Here is a 14,874-nt window from a genome sequence, read left to right on the forward strand (position 1 = left end):
TCCACCGAGACGGTGGGTCAGGGACACACTTAAAGCCGTGCCTGAGACTCAGACACAAAAAACTGAGTTGGGAAGCTCAAAATTCCCACCAGAAAGCTGCACTTGAATGACTGACATTCTGGCTGCTGACTCAGAGATAGAAGTTGGTGATGTGACAATACTGAACTTACAAGAATGGCGAACGCATGGTTACTGCAAGGGACAATGCTTGTGAAATTCTGCGCAATGTTTCTTTTTAACTGCTTCAGAATCTTTGGCTAGAAGGCTGAACTGAAAGCAAATCATGGATCCTTCTGTTATCTTGCTTTGTATGTAGCCTAAGCGCGTTTCCCCAGCAAAGACGATAATCGCCGGTTAGTCACTGTCAGATATCACCACCGGGATGCTTGTCTTATTACGCTCATTACCGACAATATCGTCATATCACCCAGACGTAATTGGTGATTTGACATGTTCCCAGGTATAACAATACAGGGAGAAAAAGGATTTTACTCATGGGATCAGGAATCCAAGTGCCAGTTGCTGCTGCATTAGCTGCTGGGAATGTTCACATCTCCTCCTTTCAGTGATACGTGTCGAGTGTAGGGACACCTGGCAGAAAGATGGCTAAGGACTGCACTGGAAGCACTGGTCTGACTGTTATGGGAGGGGTTACATCCATCTTGCTGTTGATTTGTTCCTATATATTCCTGTATATTCTGTGATTTTTGGCTGTAGCTTCTACTTAATGTTTTTACCTCTAGTTTTGAGCAAAGATGCACTGACTCACAATTAGTGATCATATAACTGCAGCAGATTGTCAGACGCACAGAACATTCTGCAGACTATAATTCATTTTGAGGTGTAAGCTATGCTGCTAATTATACTGAAAACAAATGCTTATTGTAATGCTTTGTATTTTACTAATGTGTAGGATGTGTGTATGTCTGTGTCTTAAAGTGTTTTCTGTTTCAGGCTGAACAGCTGTGATCTCATAGATAAACACTGTGAAGTGCTGTCTTCAGCTCTAAGATCAAACTCTTCCCCCCTGAGAGAGCTGGACCTGAGTGACAATAACCTGAAGGATTCAGGAGTGAAGCTGCTCTCTGCTGCACTGGGGGATTTACACTGTAAACTGAAGATATTGAGGTCAGTATTACTGGGTATTCCACACTGTAAACTGGGGATACTGAGGCCAGTATTACTGGGTATTCCACACTGTAAACTGGGGGTACTGAGGCCAGCATTACTGGGTAATTCACACTGTAAACTGGAGATACTGAGGCCAGTATTACTGGGTATTCCACACTGTAAACTGCAGGTACTGAGGTCAGTATTACTGGATATTCCACACTGTAAACTGAGGATACTGAGGCCAGTATTGCTGGGTATTCCACACCGCAAACTGAAGATACTGAGGCCAGTATTACTGGATATTCCACACTGTAAACTGGGGATACTGAGGCCAGTATTGCTGGGTATTCCAAACCACAAACTGGAGATACTGAGGTCAGTAATATTGGGTATTCCACACTGTACGCTTTAGATACTGAGGTCAGTATTACTGTGTATTCCACACTATAAAGAGGAGATAGTGAGCAATTAGCTAAGGGAAAGAGAGGAGGGGTCCTGCCTTGTCTTAGACACTAAACTGTAATTCTTGAATTATTTATTAGAGCATCACATTTATTTAATAATTATAATGGTGAGGTGATATTATTTATTGGGGAGTTTCTGTCTCTCTCTCTCTCTGCAGGTTGTCAGGCTGTAGGGTCACAGAAGAAGGCTGTTCTTCCCTGGCTTCAGCTCTGAAGTTAAACCCCTCACACCTGAGAGAACTGGATCTGAGCTACAATCACCCAGGACACTCAGGAGTGAAGCTGCTCTCTGCTGTACTGGAGGATCTCAGCTGTAAACTGGAGAAGCTGCAGTGAGTACAGAATATGCATTTTACACAAACGTAACTGGACAGTAAGAAAACCCACAATGCCTTTCAGCAGTTACATAATAAACAAACACAAACAGCTTCTGTTTTCTTATCCTACTTCCTTATATCCCACAATCTTATCAGCCCTCTATCCATGTTAGAAATAATTAAGCAGTGAAGCAGGAAATATCCATTCAACCATATAATCCATGCAAAACATTTGTGTTGGTTAGCAAAGTTAACGGCACTGTTACAGATAAACATGTCGACTTTAACGTGTTATGGACAAAAAAATAATGGACACCAAACAGAATCGGAATGATTGTTAAAATGATTTTTAATAATTTAATTGTTTTCTGAAAATCCATTATGTCATGGTCCCTATTCTCCTCATTTGAATACAGTGCTGCAGTGTAAAAAGTGGATTTAAAAGTGTTTCATTTTTTTAAGGGTGGGCTGGTGTGAAATCACAGAGAAATGCTGTGAGGCACTGGCTTCAGCTCTCAGATCAAACTCCTCACCCCTGAGAGAGCTGGACCTGAGTAACAATGACCTGCAGGACTCAGGAGTGAAGCTGCTTTCTGCTGGACTGGGGGATTTACACTGCAAACTGGAGATACTGAGGTCAGTCTTACTGGGTATTCCACACTGTAAACTGGAGTTACTGAGGTCAGTCTTACTGGGTATTCCATACTGTAAATTGTGGGTAGTGAGGTGAGTATTACTGGGTATTTCACACTGTACACTGGAGATAATAAGGTGGAACATAGCTAGTGATTTCAAAATAAAGCAGGAGTATCAAAGTCTATAGGTTGACTTAAAAAATAACATTAGACTCACTACAGTAAGTGGAATGTCGAAAGTAAGACTGCATTGGATGTTAAGTATGACATTAAAAGTTTCTACCAATATTTTAACTCCAAAAGAGCTCTAAAAGCTGAAATCACTCATCTGCAGGATAGTAAGGGCCTTATAATTGAAAATGAAAATTGATATAGTAAATGAGTTTAATGATTATTTTACACGGGTGTTCACAGTAGAGGACATGCTTAACTTACCACCATTTAGTACAAAAACAGTGTCCTATATAAACAATATACAGGCCCTCCACAATTATTGGCCCCCTTGTAAAGATTTGTAAAAAGGGTTAGAAAAAAATCCACCTTTTGGCGAAGCAGCTTCATCTCACACTGAAAAAAAATGAGAAAAATCCAACCTTTCATTGAAATAAATTTATTCAAAGAAAAACAAATCCTTCATCAAGAAATAATTATTTTCAACAAAAACACATGTGCCACGATTATTGGCAGCCCTACTTTTAATACTCTGTACAACCTCCCTTTGCCAGTATAACAGCACTGAGTCTCCTATGACATTTTATAAGGTTGGAGAATACAGAGCAGGGCATCTGAGACCATTCCTCTTTACAGAATCTCTCCAGATCACCCAGGGTCCTCGGCCCTGTCTTGTGCACTCTCCTCTTCAGCTCAGCCCACAGGTTTTCAGTGGGGTTCAGGTCAGGGGACTGAGATGGCCATGGCAGAAGCTTGATTCTGCGGTCAGCTGACCATTTTAATGTTGATTTGGACATGTGCTTAGGATCACCGTCCTGCTGGAAGATCCAATGAAGGCCCAGTGTTTGTTTCCTGGCAGCAGCAGCCAAATTTTGATATAAAATGTCCTGGTATCTCATGGACCCCATAGTGCCATGTACCCTAACGAGGTTTCCAGGGTTTTTGGAGGAAAATCAGGAACCTCCACCATATCTTAGAGTTGGGATAAGGTTCATTTCATTATAACCATCCTTCTTTTTACGCTAAATCCACCTTTAATGTTTATTGCCACAAAAGCATTTTTGTTTAATCAGGTAGTTGAATTTGATTCCAGTCAATGTTGTATAATGTTTTGAAAACTCCTGGCACTAACATTTTAAGTAACTGACAGAAAAAGCTTCTTTCTGTCACACCTTTCAAAACGTCCATACCTCAATCCCCTCATAAGTATGTCTGCTAGGTGGAGTCGAAGGTGTAGTATAATCCTGTTATAATGGACTCGCTTGTAACGGAATATCGTCTATAACAGACGAGGACTGCCGGTTGTGCACCTTTAATTACATGCAGAAAAAGCATCAGATATAGCAGACTCGCATATAATGCAGTGTGTGTGAGAGTGTCTGTGGCAGGGTACGCGTGTGTGAGAGTGTCTGTGGCAGGGTACATGTGTGTGAGAGTGTCTGTGACAGGGTACGTATGTGTGAGAGTGTCTGTGACAGGGTACGTGTGTGTGAGACTGTCTGCGGCAGGGTACGTGTGTGTGAGAGTGTCTGCGACAGGGTACGTGTGTGTGAGAGTGTCTGCGGCAGGGTATGTGTGTTTGAGAGTGTCTGTGACAGGGTACGTGTGTGTGAGAGTGTCTGTGACAGGGTACGTGTGTGTGAGAGTGTCTGTGACAGGGTACGTGTGTGTGAGAGTGTCTGCGACAGGGTACGTGTGTTTGAGAGTGTCTGTGACAGTGTATGTGTGTGTGAGAGTGTCTGCGGCAGGGTACGTGTGTGTGAGAGTGTCTGCGGCAGGGTACGTGTGTGTGAGAGTGTCTGTGACAGGGTACGTGTGTGTGAGAGTGTCTGTGACAGGGTACGTGTGTGTGAGAGTGTCTGTGGCAGGGTACGTGTGTGTGAGAGTGTCTGTGATAGTGTATGTGTGTGTGAGAGTGTCTGTGGCAGGATACGTGTGTGTGAGAGTGTCTGTGGCAGGGTACGTGTGTGTGAGAGTGTCTGTGATAGTGTATGTGTGTGTGAGAGTGTCTGTGGCAGGGTACGTGTGTGTGAGAGTGTCTGTGACAGTGTATGTGTGTGTGAGAGTGTCTGTGCCAGGGTACGTGTGTGTGAGAGTGTCTGCGGCAGGGTATGCGTGTGTGAGTGTCTGCGATAGGATACGTGTGTGTGAGAGTGTCTGTGACAGGGTACGTGTGTGTGACAGTGTCTGTGACAGTGTATGTGTCTGTGAGAGTGTCTGTGACAGTGTATGTGTCTGTGAGAGTGTCTGTGACAGTGTATGTGTCTGTGAGAGTGTCTGCGACACCCCACCCCCAGTGCACTAGGTGACCTGCCCCACCCAGAGGCACAGGTGAAAAGAACCACTACCCCAAAGTAGAGGCTAGTTGAAGTGGCAGGAATGGGGGGGCGAATGAAGTCAGTATTTAATGTGAGGAGTCGTAGAGGGGAGAGGAAAAGAAAAGGAGATAAATGCAAAAAAGTAAAAAACGAAGGATTCTATTTATATATGATGATTGTGGATGATTGGAGCCGTAATTGCCAAAAAGAAATTAGTAAATAAAAAATTATCACACATATACACTCCTCAAAAAAATTAAAGGAACACTTTGAAAACACATCAGATATCAATGGGGAAAAAAAATTATGCTGGATATCTATACTGATGTAGACTGGGTAATGTGTTAGGAATGAAAGGCTGCCGCACTGTTTGATGGAAATGAAATTATCAACCTACAGAGGACTGAATTCAAAGACACCCCGAAAATCAAAGTGAAAAATGATGCGGCAGGCTAGTCCATTTTGTTGAAATTTCATTACAGTAACTCAGAATCATACTCAGTAGTTTGTATGGTCCCCACGTGGTTGTATGCATGCCTGACAATGTCGGGGCATGGTCCTAATGAGACCATGGATGATGTCCTGGGGGATCTCCTCTCACATCTGGACCAGGGTATCACTGAGCTTCTGGACAGTCTGAGGTGCAACCTGGTGGCATCGAATGGACGAAACATAATGTCCCAGAGGTGTTCTATTGGATTTAGGTCAGGCGAGTGTGGGGGGCAGTCAATGGTATCAATTCCTTCATCCTCCAGGAACTGCCTATATGCTCTTGCCACATTGTCGTGCACCAGGAGGAACCCAGGACCCACTGCACCAGCATAGGGTCTGACAATGGGTTCAAGGATTTCATCCTGATACCTAATGGCTGTCAAGGTGCCGTTGTCTAGCCTGTAGAGGTCTGTGTGTCCCTCCATGGATATGCCTCCCCAGACCATCACTGACCCACCACCAAACCGGTCATGCTGAACAATGCTGCAGGCAGCATAACGTTCTCCATGGCTTCTCCAGACCCTTTCACATCTGTCACATGTGCTGAGGGTGAACCTGCTCTCATCTGTGAAAAGCACAGGGCACCAGTAGCAGACCTGCAAATTCTGGTAATCTATGGCAAATGCCAATCGAGCTCCATGGTGCTGGGCAGTGAGCACAGGGCCCGCTAGAGGACGTTGGGCCCTCAAGCCACCCTCATGAAGTCTGTCTCTGACCAAACAATCAGAAACATTCACATCAGTGGCCTGATGGAGGTCATTTTGTAGGGCTCCTGCAGTGTTCATCCTGTTCCTACTTGCACAAAGGAGCAGATACCGGTCCTGCTGATGGGTTAAGGACCTTCTATGGCCCTGTTCAGCTCTCCTTGAATAACTGCCTGTCTCCTGGAATCTCCTCCATGCCCTTGAGACTGTGCTGGGAGACACAGCAAACCTTCTGGCAATGGCACGTATTGATGCGCCATCCTGGAGGAGTTGGACTACCTGTGCAACCTCTGTAGGGTCCAGGTATCGCCTCATGCTACCAGTAGTGACACTGACCGTCGCTAAATGCAAAACTAGTGAAAAAACTGTCAGAAAAGATGAGGAGGGAAAAATGGCAGTGGCCTCCACCTGTTAAACCATTCCTGGTTTGGGGGTCGTCTCATTGTTGCCCCTCTAGTTCACCTGTTGATAATTTCATTAACACTAAAGCGGCTGAAACTGATTAACAACCCCCTCCGCTACTTAACTGAACTGATCAATATCCCAGAAGTTTAATAGACTTGATGCTATACTCTGATTAAAAAGTGTTCCTTCAATTTTTTTGAGCAGTGTATATTAATACATAGATATGAATGTCCATACATACACAGACACACTTTCATACATATCTGTAATGATTGAAACATACAATACATGAATTAAACAGTAATAATAATAATTAATAAAAATAACTGCAAAAAAGTAAGGGGGCGGTGGGTGTTGAGGTAGCTTTTATTCACAAAATAGTTTGCTGCAAACATACATCCATCCATCCATTTTCCAAACCGCTTATCCTACTGGGTCGCAGGGGGTCCTATCCCGGAAGCAATAGGCAAAAGGTAGGGAACAACCCAGGAGGGGGGCCAACCCATCGCAGGGCACATTCACATACCAGTCGGGCAATTTAGCAACTCCAATTAGCCACAGCATGTTTTTGGACTGTGGGGGAAACCGGAGTACCCGGAGGAAACCCCACGACGACATGGGGAGAACATGCAAACTCCACACACATGTGACCCAGGCGGAGACTTGAACCCGGGTCCCAGAGGTGTTAGGCAATAGTGCTAACCACTGCACCACCATGCCGCCCCCAGCAAACATACATCCATCCATCCATTTTCCAAACCGCTTATCCTACTGGGTCGCGGGGGGTCCGGAGCCTATCCCAGAAGCAATGGGCACGAGGCAGGGAACAACCCAGGATGGGGGGCCAGCCCATCGCAGGGCACACTCACACACCAGTCACTCACACATGCACGCTTACGGGCAATTTAGTAACTCCAATTAGCCTCAGCATGTTTTTGGACTGTGGGGGGAAACCGGAGTACCCGGAGGAAACCCCACTACGACATGGAGAGAACATGCAAACTCCACACACTTGTGACCCAGGTGGAGATTTGAACCCGGGTCCCAGAGGTGTGAAACAATAGTGCTAACCACTGCGCCACCTTGCCGCCCCCCAGCAAACATACAAACAACCAGAATTCTAGAAAAGTACTTTATATTTGAATGAAATAACAAATAAAACACTTTCAAGTCACATGAGCCTATATTTTATTCACAACAGAACATAGATAATATTACAAATGTTCAAAGGCCGAAGACCTGTATTGGATGCCCGTGGTCTTCGGGCCCTCAGACGACTCTGCATCACTCATCGGCATGATTGTGTCAGTGACATTACTAAATGGGCCCAGGAATACTTCCAGAAAGCACAGTCGGTAAACACAATCCGCCGTGCCATCTGCAGATGCCAGCTAAAGCTCTATCATGCAAAAAGGAAGCCATATCTGAACATGGTCCAGAAGCGCCGTCGTGTCCTGTGGGCCAAGACTCATGTGAAATGGACTGTTTCAAAGTGGGAAAGTGTTCTATGGTCAGACGAGTCCAAATGTGACATTCTTGTTGGTGATGAAGGGCGCCGTGTCCTCCGGGCTAAAGAGGAGGGAGACCTTCCAGTGTGTTATCAGCGTTCAGTTCAGAAGCCAGCATCTCTGATGGTATGAGGGTGCATGAGTGCATACGGTATGGGCAGCTTGCATGTTTTGGAAGGAACTATGAATGCTGAAAGGTATATAAAGGTTTTAGAGCAACACATGCTCCCCTCCAGAGGACGTCTGTTTCAGGGAAGGCCTTGTGTATTTCAGCAGGACAATGCAAAACCACATACTGCAGCTATTACAAGCACATGGCTTCGTCGGAGAAGAGCCCGGGTGCTGAATTGGCCTGTCTGCAGTCCAGATCTTTCACCAATAGAGAACATACAGTAATATACAGGCCAACAGAGCATGCAGATAATTATCTGTGACACCCATGGTGCACTGTGAGCAGGTATACAGTCCCACAGAGCATGCAGATAATTATCTGTGACACCCATTGTACACTGTGAGCAGGTATCAGTACTGACTACTTTTTATATTGAGTCACATGTTTTATGTGAATTACTTTGTACTGAACTGAAGGCCAGTATTTGTCACTGTGAATATGTTGTTGCAGACGTCCATCCAGAAATCAGAGCTGGGGGAAAAGATAAGGTCCTTATTCCAATTAATTTTTGGTACAAATATCAATGTGTCTGTCGCAGATGGAGGTTTCTTTTTATTTTTAAGTTGCAGAATGTTGTCTCATCTGAGGAGGATTCAGTGTATTATGTGTGAGGTTCATTTTGGTTTTGATGCTGGATTCAGTTAGTAAATATTAGAAAAATTGCTTATTCTCAACTCGTATTTATGGATTAAGTCTTCGAATGTCATGAAATGACTGTTACTGAAAAGGAGGTGGAGATGTGTAATCCCTTTCTGTCCCCGTGAGTGATAGTGAATAGTGATATTGTGAAGTAGGAAGTCCAGATTATTCCAGATTGGCGTGTATTTACAGGGTCTGAGAGTACAGTTAGTGATTTTAATGGCTTTCCACTGGGCTGTCAGTGCTGTGGAAATGGCAGCACTGTGTTGTTAAAGCAGTTTTGTTTCTTTAATGAAATTTTGAGTAAGTCTGCATGTCTGAGATTTTTTACAGTACAGCTGCTCCTGCTGTAACCATGAGCTGCTGTTACTGCTGTAGTGTGACCATTTAGTTAAGTCTTGCAGTTGATTTGCTAAGTAATAATTAAGAAAAATGAGCTTGTAATCCAACTTGAGATTTACTTTTCTGTAATGTGGAATGTTTGATTTTGAGTTTTTGTTTTTCCAGCAAAAATGTGACATTAATGAGTTTGAAAGAATTTTTCTGAATTTATTCTGGACGAGTAATTCTATTTTTATTGATTGAAGTGGGAGACTCATCTATTGTTTTGAATAAGGGGGTGTAGTTGAGAGTAACCAAGTCAGACAGCCTGTGGGAGATGTAGATACCCAAGTACCGGATATTTCCAGTGTGAAATGGACCATCCTGATCGGCTGAATCCCAGGCATCTTCAGACAGTGAGAATATTATGGGTTTTTTTCCAGTTTATTGTGTAGTTTGATAGATTTGAAAAGGTATTAATAAAATTAAAATTTCATATTTTGAGGGTTTCATAAAAACAGCAAGATATCATCTGCATAGAGATTAATTTTGTGTTGTTATTAGTATGAATTCCATTTATTTCACTGTTCTGTCGTATTGCTGCCACAATTGTTTCTATGAAGATGGCAAACAGTGAAGGAAAGAGTGGGCATGCAGGCCGTCTTCCCCGTCGGAGTGTGAATGCAGGTGATGTGATCCCATCTGTGACACTGCAGCTTTGGGTGAGGTGTACAGTATTTTAACCCATTGGGTGAACGATTCTCCAAAGCCAAATCTATGCAATGTATTAAAGAGGAATGTCCAACTGACTGTCAGATGCCGTTTCTGCATCTAATAATGTAATCATGGTTTTAGTATGGGTATGCTGAGCAGTCTAGACTAAATTAAATAATCTATAGATGTTGTCCGAGGCATGTCTGGTCTTGATGAAATCTGTCTGATCAGGATGGATTATAGTAGGAATGACTGTCTGTAACTGAGTGGCGAGAGCTTTTGTAATGATTTTCAAGTTATTCATTAATGAGAGTGCCGGGTAACTGGAGGGTTGTGTTGGGTCTTTATCAGGTCTCAATAACACTGTAATGGCCGGTAACTGGAGGGCTGTGTTTGGTCTTTATCAGGTTTCAATAACACTGTAATGGCCTATAGATTTCTGCAGGGTAACCATCCGGTCTGGCGATTGGTTGTTAGGCATTTGGTTGAGGACCTTATGGAGTTCTTCTGATGTTAATGGTGCATCAAGCAGAGGTGGAGATTTCAGGTCCAGGGAGTACAAATCCAGACCAAGATTTTGTTTCAACAAACCTGTTGAGTCTCTGTGACTGTGACTCTTTATATTCATCTGGTTGGTTGAAACAAAATCTTGGTCTGGATTTGTACTCTCTGGACCTGAAATCTCCACCTCTGGCATCAAGGGCATCTGCTGTTTCATTGGTTAATATGGGTAAGTCTAGATTATTTTTAAATGATTCTATATCAACTGGATCTGGTTCTGAGAAGTATAGGTTCTTATAAAATGTTCAAAAGATGTTAATTTTGTGTGATTATTGAAATATTTATTAGAGGAATCACTTTTGCTTAAAAGTAATGCTTGTAATGGTCAGGTGATCTTATTTATTGTGGATTTTTTTTCCATGTTTCTGCAGACTGTCAGGCTGTAGAGTCACAGAAGAAGGCTGTTCTTCCCTGGCTTCAGCTCTGAGATCAAACCCCTCACACCTGAGAGAGCTGGACCTGAGCTACAATCACCCAGGAGACTCAGGAGTGAAGCTGCTTTCTGCTGTACTGGAGGATCCCAGCTGTAAACTGGAGAAGCTGCAGTGAGTACAGAGTGTTTGTCTGACACGCTACAGATACTTATGCATGTATGTGAAGAAGAGGCACCAATAAATAAATGCATACAGTAGTACTATATCATTCTGCTTCTCCTGTAGTGTGGATTACGGTGGAGAGTGCAGGACCAGACCAGGCTTACAGAAATGTAAGTGTCTTTGCATGTTTTTATTAATAATACCATGAATACTACTGTATGTTATGGTTGTATTCACACAATTGTTGTGATAAGTGGCTTTTTGCACTGTGTGTAGATGGATTTCCATGTTTGTGTTTAGGTGAGTTTCATGTCATTTTAGACAAACATCCAAACTCGAAACAAAAAATCAAAATCATCACCAAAACACTATCAATTAATTTAATCGGTTTTTAAAATATTTTTTGCAAATGCTTTATAGCTGCTTGTATTATCTTCGTGTTTGTGTGGGAGTGTAGGATGGTTAAATATATTCTAAATTAGTTATACATATTTAATTTCACAAAAAAAGAATCCTTTGCATTTGTTCTTTTTGCGGATGCCGTGAGTGTATGTGTTTTCTGTGTGAGATTCATTAGTATTGTCCTAAGGAGGCACCTGTAGGCAGTGAGACCGGACTCTCTCCTCAAGTGCAAAATGTGAATTTGCATTTTTACAGGGTGGTTCTGGAACATTCCTTAAAATTCATGAGAGAATATTACTGATTGGTCACTGAATCCCTTAAACCAGGGGAGCCCAAATCCAGTCCTGGAGGGCCAGAGTCCTGCACATTTTTGGGTTTCCCCTCATTTAACACACCTGATTCATCTCCTTGTGCTAATAACCACACAGCTCTTGAGCTGAATTATTTATGGTGGAACAGGGAAAGAGCTGAGCTACACAGGGCACCGGCCCCCCAGGACTGGATTTGGACACCCCTGCTTTAGGTAGAAGAAACAGGCAGCACAAGTCGATGTTAACTGGCCAATGAGGTAGTGCCCCTCTCATAAATATTAATCAGCCAGCCAATCGTGTATGGCTTCACTCGTGAATATTAAAAAGTTCTCCTGATCCACGGTGCTAAAAGAAATTAGCGCCCGGGACACACTGGATGTGCGGCGGAAAATATCAAATTTCATTTCGGCGCCCATGTTAACAAATTAGAGCGGCCGCGTGCGTGCGCGAGATGCGGGGCTCACGCCTCGCGGCAGCGGCGCAGCATCTACAGTCACGCGCGCGGTAAGCGGTTCTCTATGGAAGCGTATTGCATTCATCTGGGAAAAATTAATTCTGTTTTTCCGAATTAATGAGATAATAATCCCGTTTTTCAGAGCAATATTTTTCTGAATTAATGAAAACCTTCCTGTTTTTATGATGCGCGCACGATCTGTGCCGGAATCATCGTTTATATCAGAATCCAGGTCCAAATGTTTATTAAATATCACTTTAAACGTGTAATAATATTACTTAAATATTCTGTTATTGATGGCCATTTTCGAGCCGGACGCGCCGGAATTAGCGGTTTGAAGGAAAGACACTGACTTTAGTATTGATCTCTGGTGCCGTTTTGTGGTAAATATGCTTGTGATGAATATGTCTGATGAATGTCGCTGCTTTGTCATTTTTTAATTAAATTAATTAAGCTGTTAGTTTAGCTCGCGCCCCATTTTGGCGGCTCTTCCCGCCGCCGTCGCGCGCCCACTTTATGTTTCATAAGCTTCAGTTCCCGCTTCGTTAGGGGAAGCTGCTGTTTTTATATCGTACAGAAACATAAAGTACAGGCGGCCTGATGGGATTAATAATTCTTCCTCCTGCCTACAGACTCCTGCCAGCTGACGCTGGACCCCAACACAGCAAACAGTTTCCTGTCTCTGTCAGGGGGGAACAGGAAGGTGACATGGGGGGCAGAGCAGCCATATCCTGATCATCCAGAGAGATTTGACAGCTGGGAACAAGTTCTGTGCAGAGAGAGTCTGACTGGCCGCTGTTACTGGGAGGCTGAGTGGGATGGAGATGCAGCCTGGATAGGAGTGACTTATAAAGGGATCGGGAGGAAAGGAGGGAGGGACTGTTGGCTTGGATTCAATGACAAGTCATGGAGTCTGTACTGTAATACTGACAGATACTCTGTCTGGCACAATAATAAACAGACTGTCATACCCATAAAGCCCTCAGGCTCCCGCAGAGTAGGAGTGTATCTGGACTGGGGGGCTGGTGCTCTGTCCTTCTACAGAGTCTCCTCTGATGGACTGACCCCCCTGCACAGACTCACCTCCTCATTCACTGAGTCCCTCTATCCAGGGTTTCGGGTTTATATAAACTCCTCAGTGTCACTGTGACGTGTTGCTGGTTCTCCTGGCAAAAAGATAAAATCTCTGCTTTTTAACCTTTATAATCCTTTTTACTCTGAAATGTACAGAACTGTGCAAAAGTCTTAGGCAGGCAAAGAAAATGATGTTTAGATTATCCTCCTGTTGGTGTAAAACTATGATATGATGCCTGTCAAAGTGTGTCAGCTTCACCATTTCAGAACCTCTGCTAAAATCATCCCAGTATTTGCAGTGACCGTCCAGTGCAGCCATGTATTTTTTGACTTGGCCACTAACACACCTCATACAGCTAGTCAATCTCTCACTGACTTTTTAAACCAATATATTTCATTATTTAATTGATAATGGTGAAATTTAACAAAATCATGGAACGGCTTACTAGTTTTTTATTGTGTTACTCTTAATTTGCAGACGTTCTAATGTTAAATTGTGTTTTTTGTTCTAAGCCAAAGTACACTTGCTACCCAGATAAACAGCTTCAAACATTTCTTTGGACGGCCTAAGACTTTTGCACAAGACTGTATGTTTCACAGAAAATAAATGACTGTGTTCAGTGAGCTGAATAAACATGAAAAATATTGTTTTTTATACGTTTTCTCTCTGACTAAAATGTAATTAAATGTAATCCTGATTCGGGGGGGCTGTCCCCTTCTCCTGTATATGTACATTTTATATATTATATATTTATGTCCATTTACCGTATTTCCTCCCTGTACAGTGACAATAAAGGCTTTCTGTTCTGTCCTATTAATGTCCTGCTTCAGCGTCACCCAAAGCATAACTGAGTAACATAATGAAACCACAGTCTGCTGGATTAAGTTAAATTCACTGTATTACTGCAGCTGAACATAACTGACATAATGACTGTCAATCAGTGTATAAAATAATCATTTAACTAGAGACATAACAGACTGAAAAAAACTGGAAAATATAATTATGTCCTGGTTCAGTGGATTAAAGTAAATAAAATTATTATTAATATATTTAAATTAAGAAATTTGATTTGTTAAATAATTAACACCCTTGCCACCCCCACCCCCCAGTAATAGGTCTGGTTGCTCCCCCGTTGGACAGAACAGGCGGATGCCCAGGCAGCCTTGCCACCCCCCCCCCCCCCCCCCTCCACTGTAAAAGATCTGGCTACTCCCCGTCAGACAGAAAAGGTACGTGCCCAGGGTCTCTTACCCCCCCCCCCCCCACCCCACTATAAAAGGTCTGGTTACTTCCCCGTAGGATAGAAGTGGCAGGTGGCCAGGCAGCATTGCCACCCCCACCCCACTGTAAAAGGTCTGGTTATACCCCCATCAGACAGAACGGGCAGGTGCCCAGACACCCTAACCCCCCCCAACCCCACTGTAATACAACTGGTTATGCCCCCATCAGACAGAATGGACACGTGCCCAGGCAAACTTGCCACCCCACCCCACTGTAAAAGGTCTGGTTTTGACCTCGTCAGACAAGACGGGCAGGTGCCCAGGATCCCTTACTCCCCCCCC

At 43.5% G+C, this 14,874-nt stretch overlaps 1 protein-coding gene across 11 annotated transcripts in view; it reads left to right on the forward strand.

Moving 5' to 3' along the window:
• LOC125722166 (NACHT, LRR and PYD domains-containing protein 12-like) overlaps positions 1-13,740 on the forward strand; it is a 173,370-nt gene extending 159,630 nt beyond the window's left edge. For 10 of the 11 annotated variants that reach the window (XM_048998337.1, XM_048998340.1, XM_048998342.1 and 7 more), the window contains 6 exons: positions 955-1,128; positions 1,736-1,909; positions 2,357-2,530; positions 10,906-11,079; positions 11,194-11,240; positions 12,870-13,740. In XM_048998337.1, coding sequence (XP_048854294.1) covers positions 955-1,128; positions 1,736-1,909; positions 2,357-2,530; positions 10,906-11,079; positions 11,194-11,240; positions 12,870-13,387 — 1,261 coding nt within the window. In that variant the 3' untranslated portion in view covers positions 13,388-13,740. The remainder of the gene's footprint in view (positions 1-954; positions 1,129-1,735; positions 1,910-2,356; positions 2,531-10,905; positions 11,080-11,193; positions 11,241-12,869) is intronic. The other variant, XM_048998346.1, reaches the window with a different exon arrangement.
• Positions 13,741-14,874: the final 1,134 nt, after the last annotated feature.

Source organism: Brienomyrus brachyistius, unplaced genomic scaffold (assembly GCF_023856365.1).
Source record: "Brienomyrus brachyistius isolate T26 unplaced genomic scaffold, BBRACH_0.4 scaffold37, whole genome shotgun sequence".
Taxonomy (NCBI): Eukaryota; Metazoa; Chordata; class Actinopteri; order Osteoglossiformes; family Mormyridae; genus Brienomyrus; species Brienomyrus brachyistius.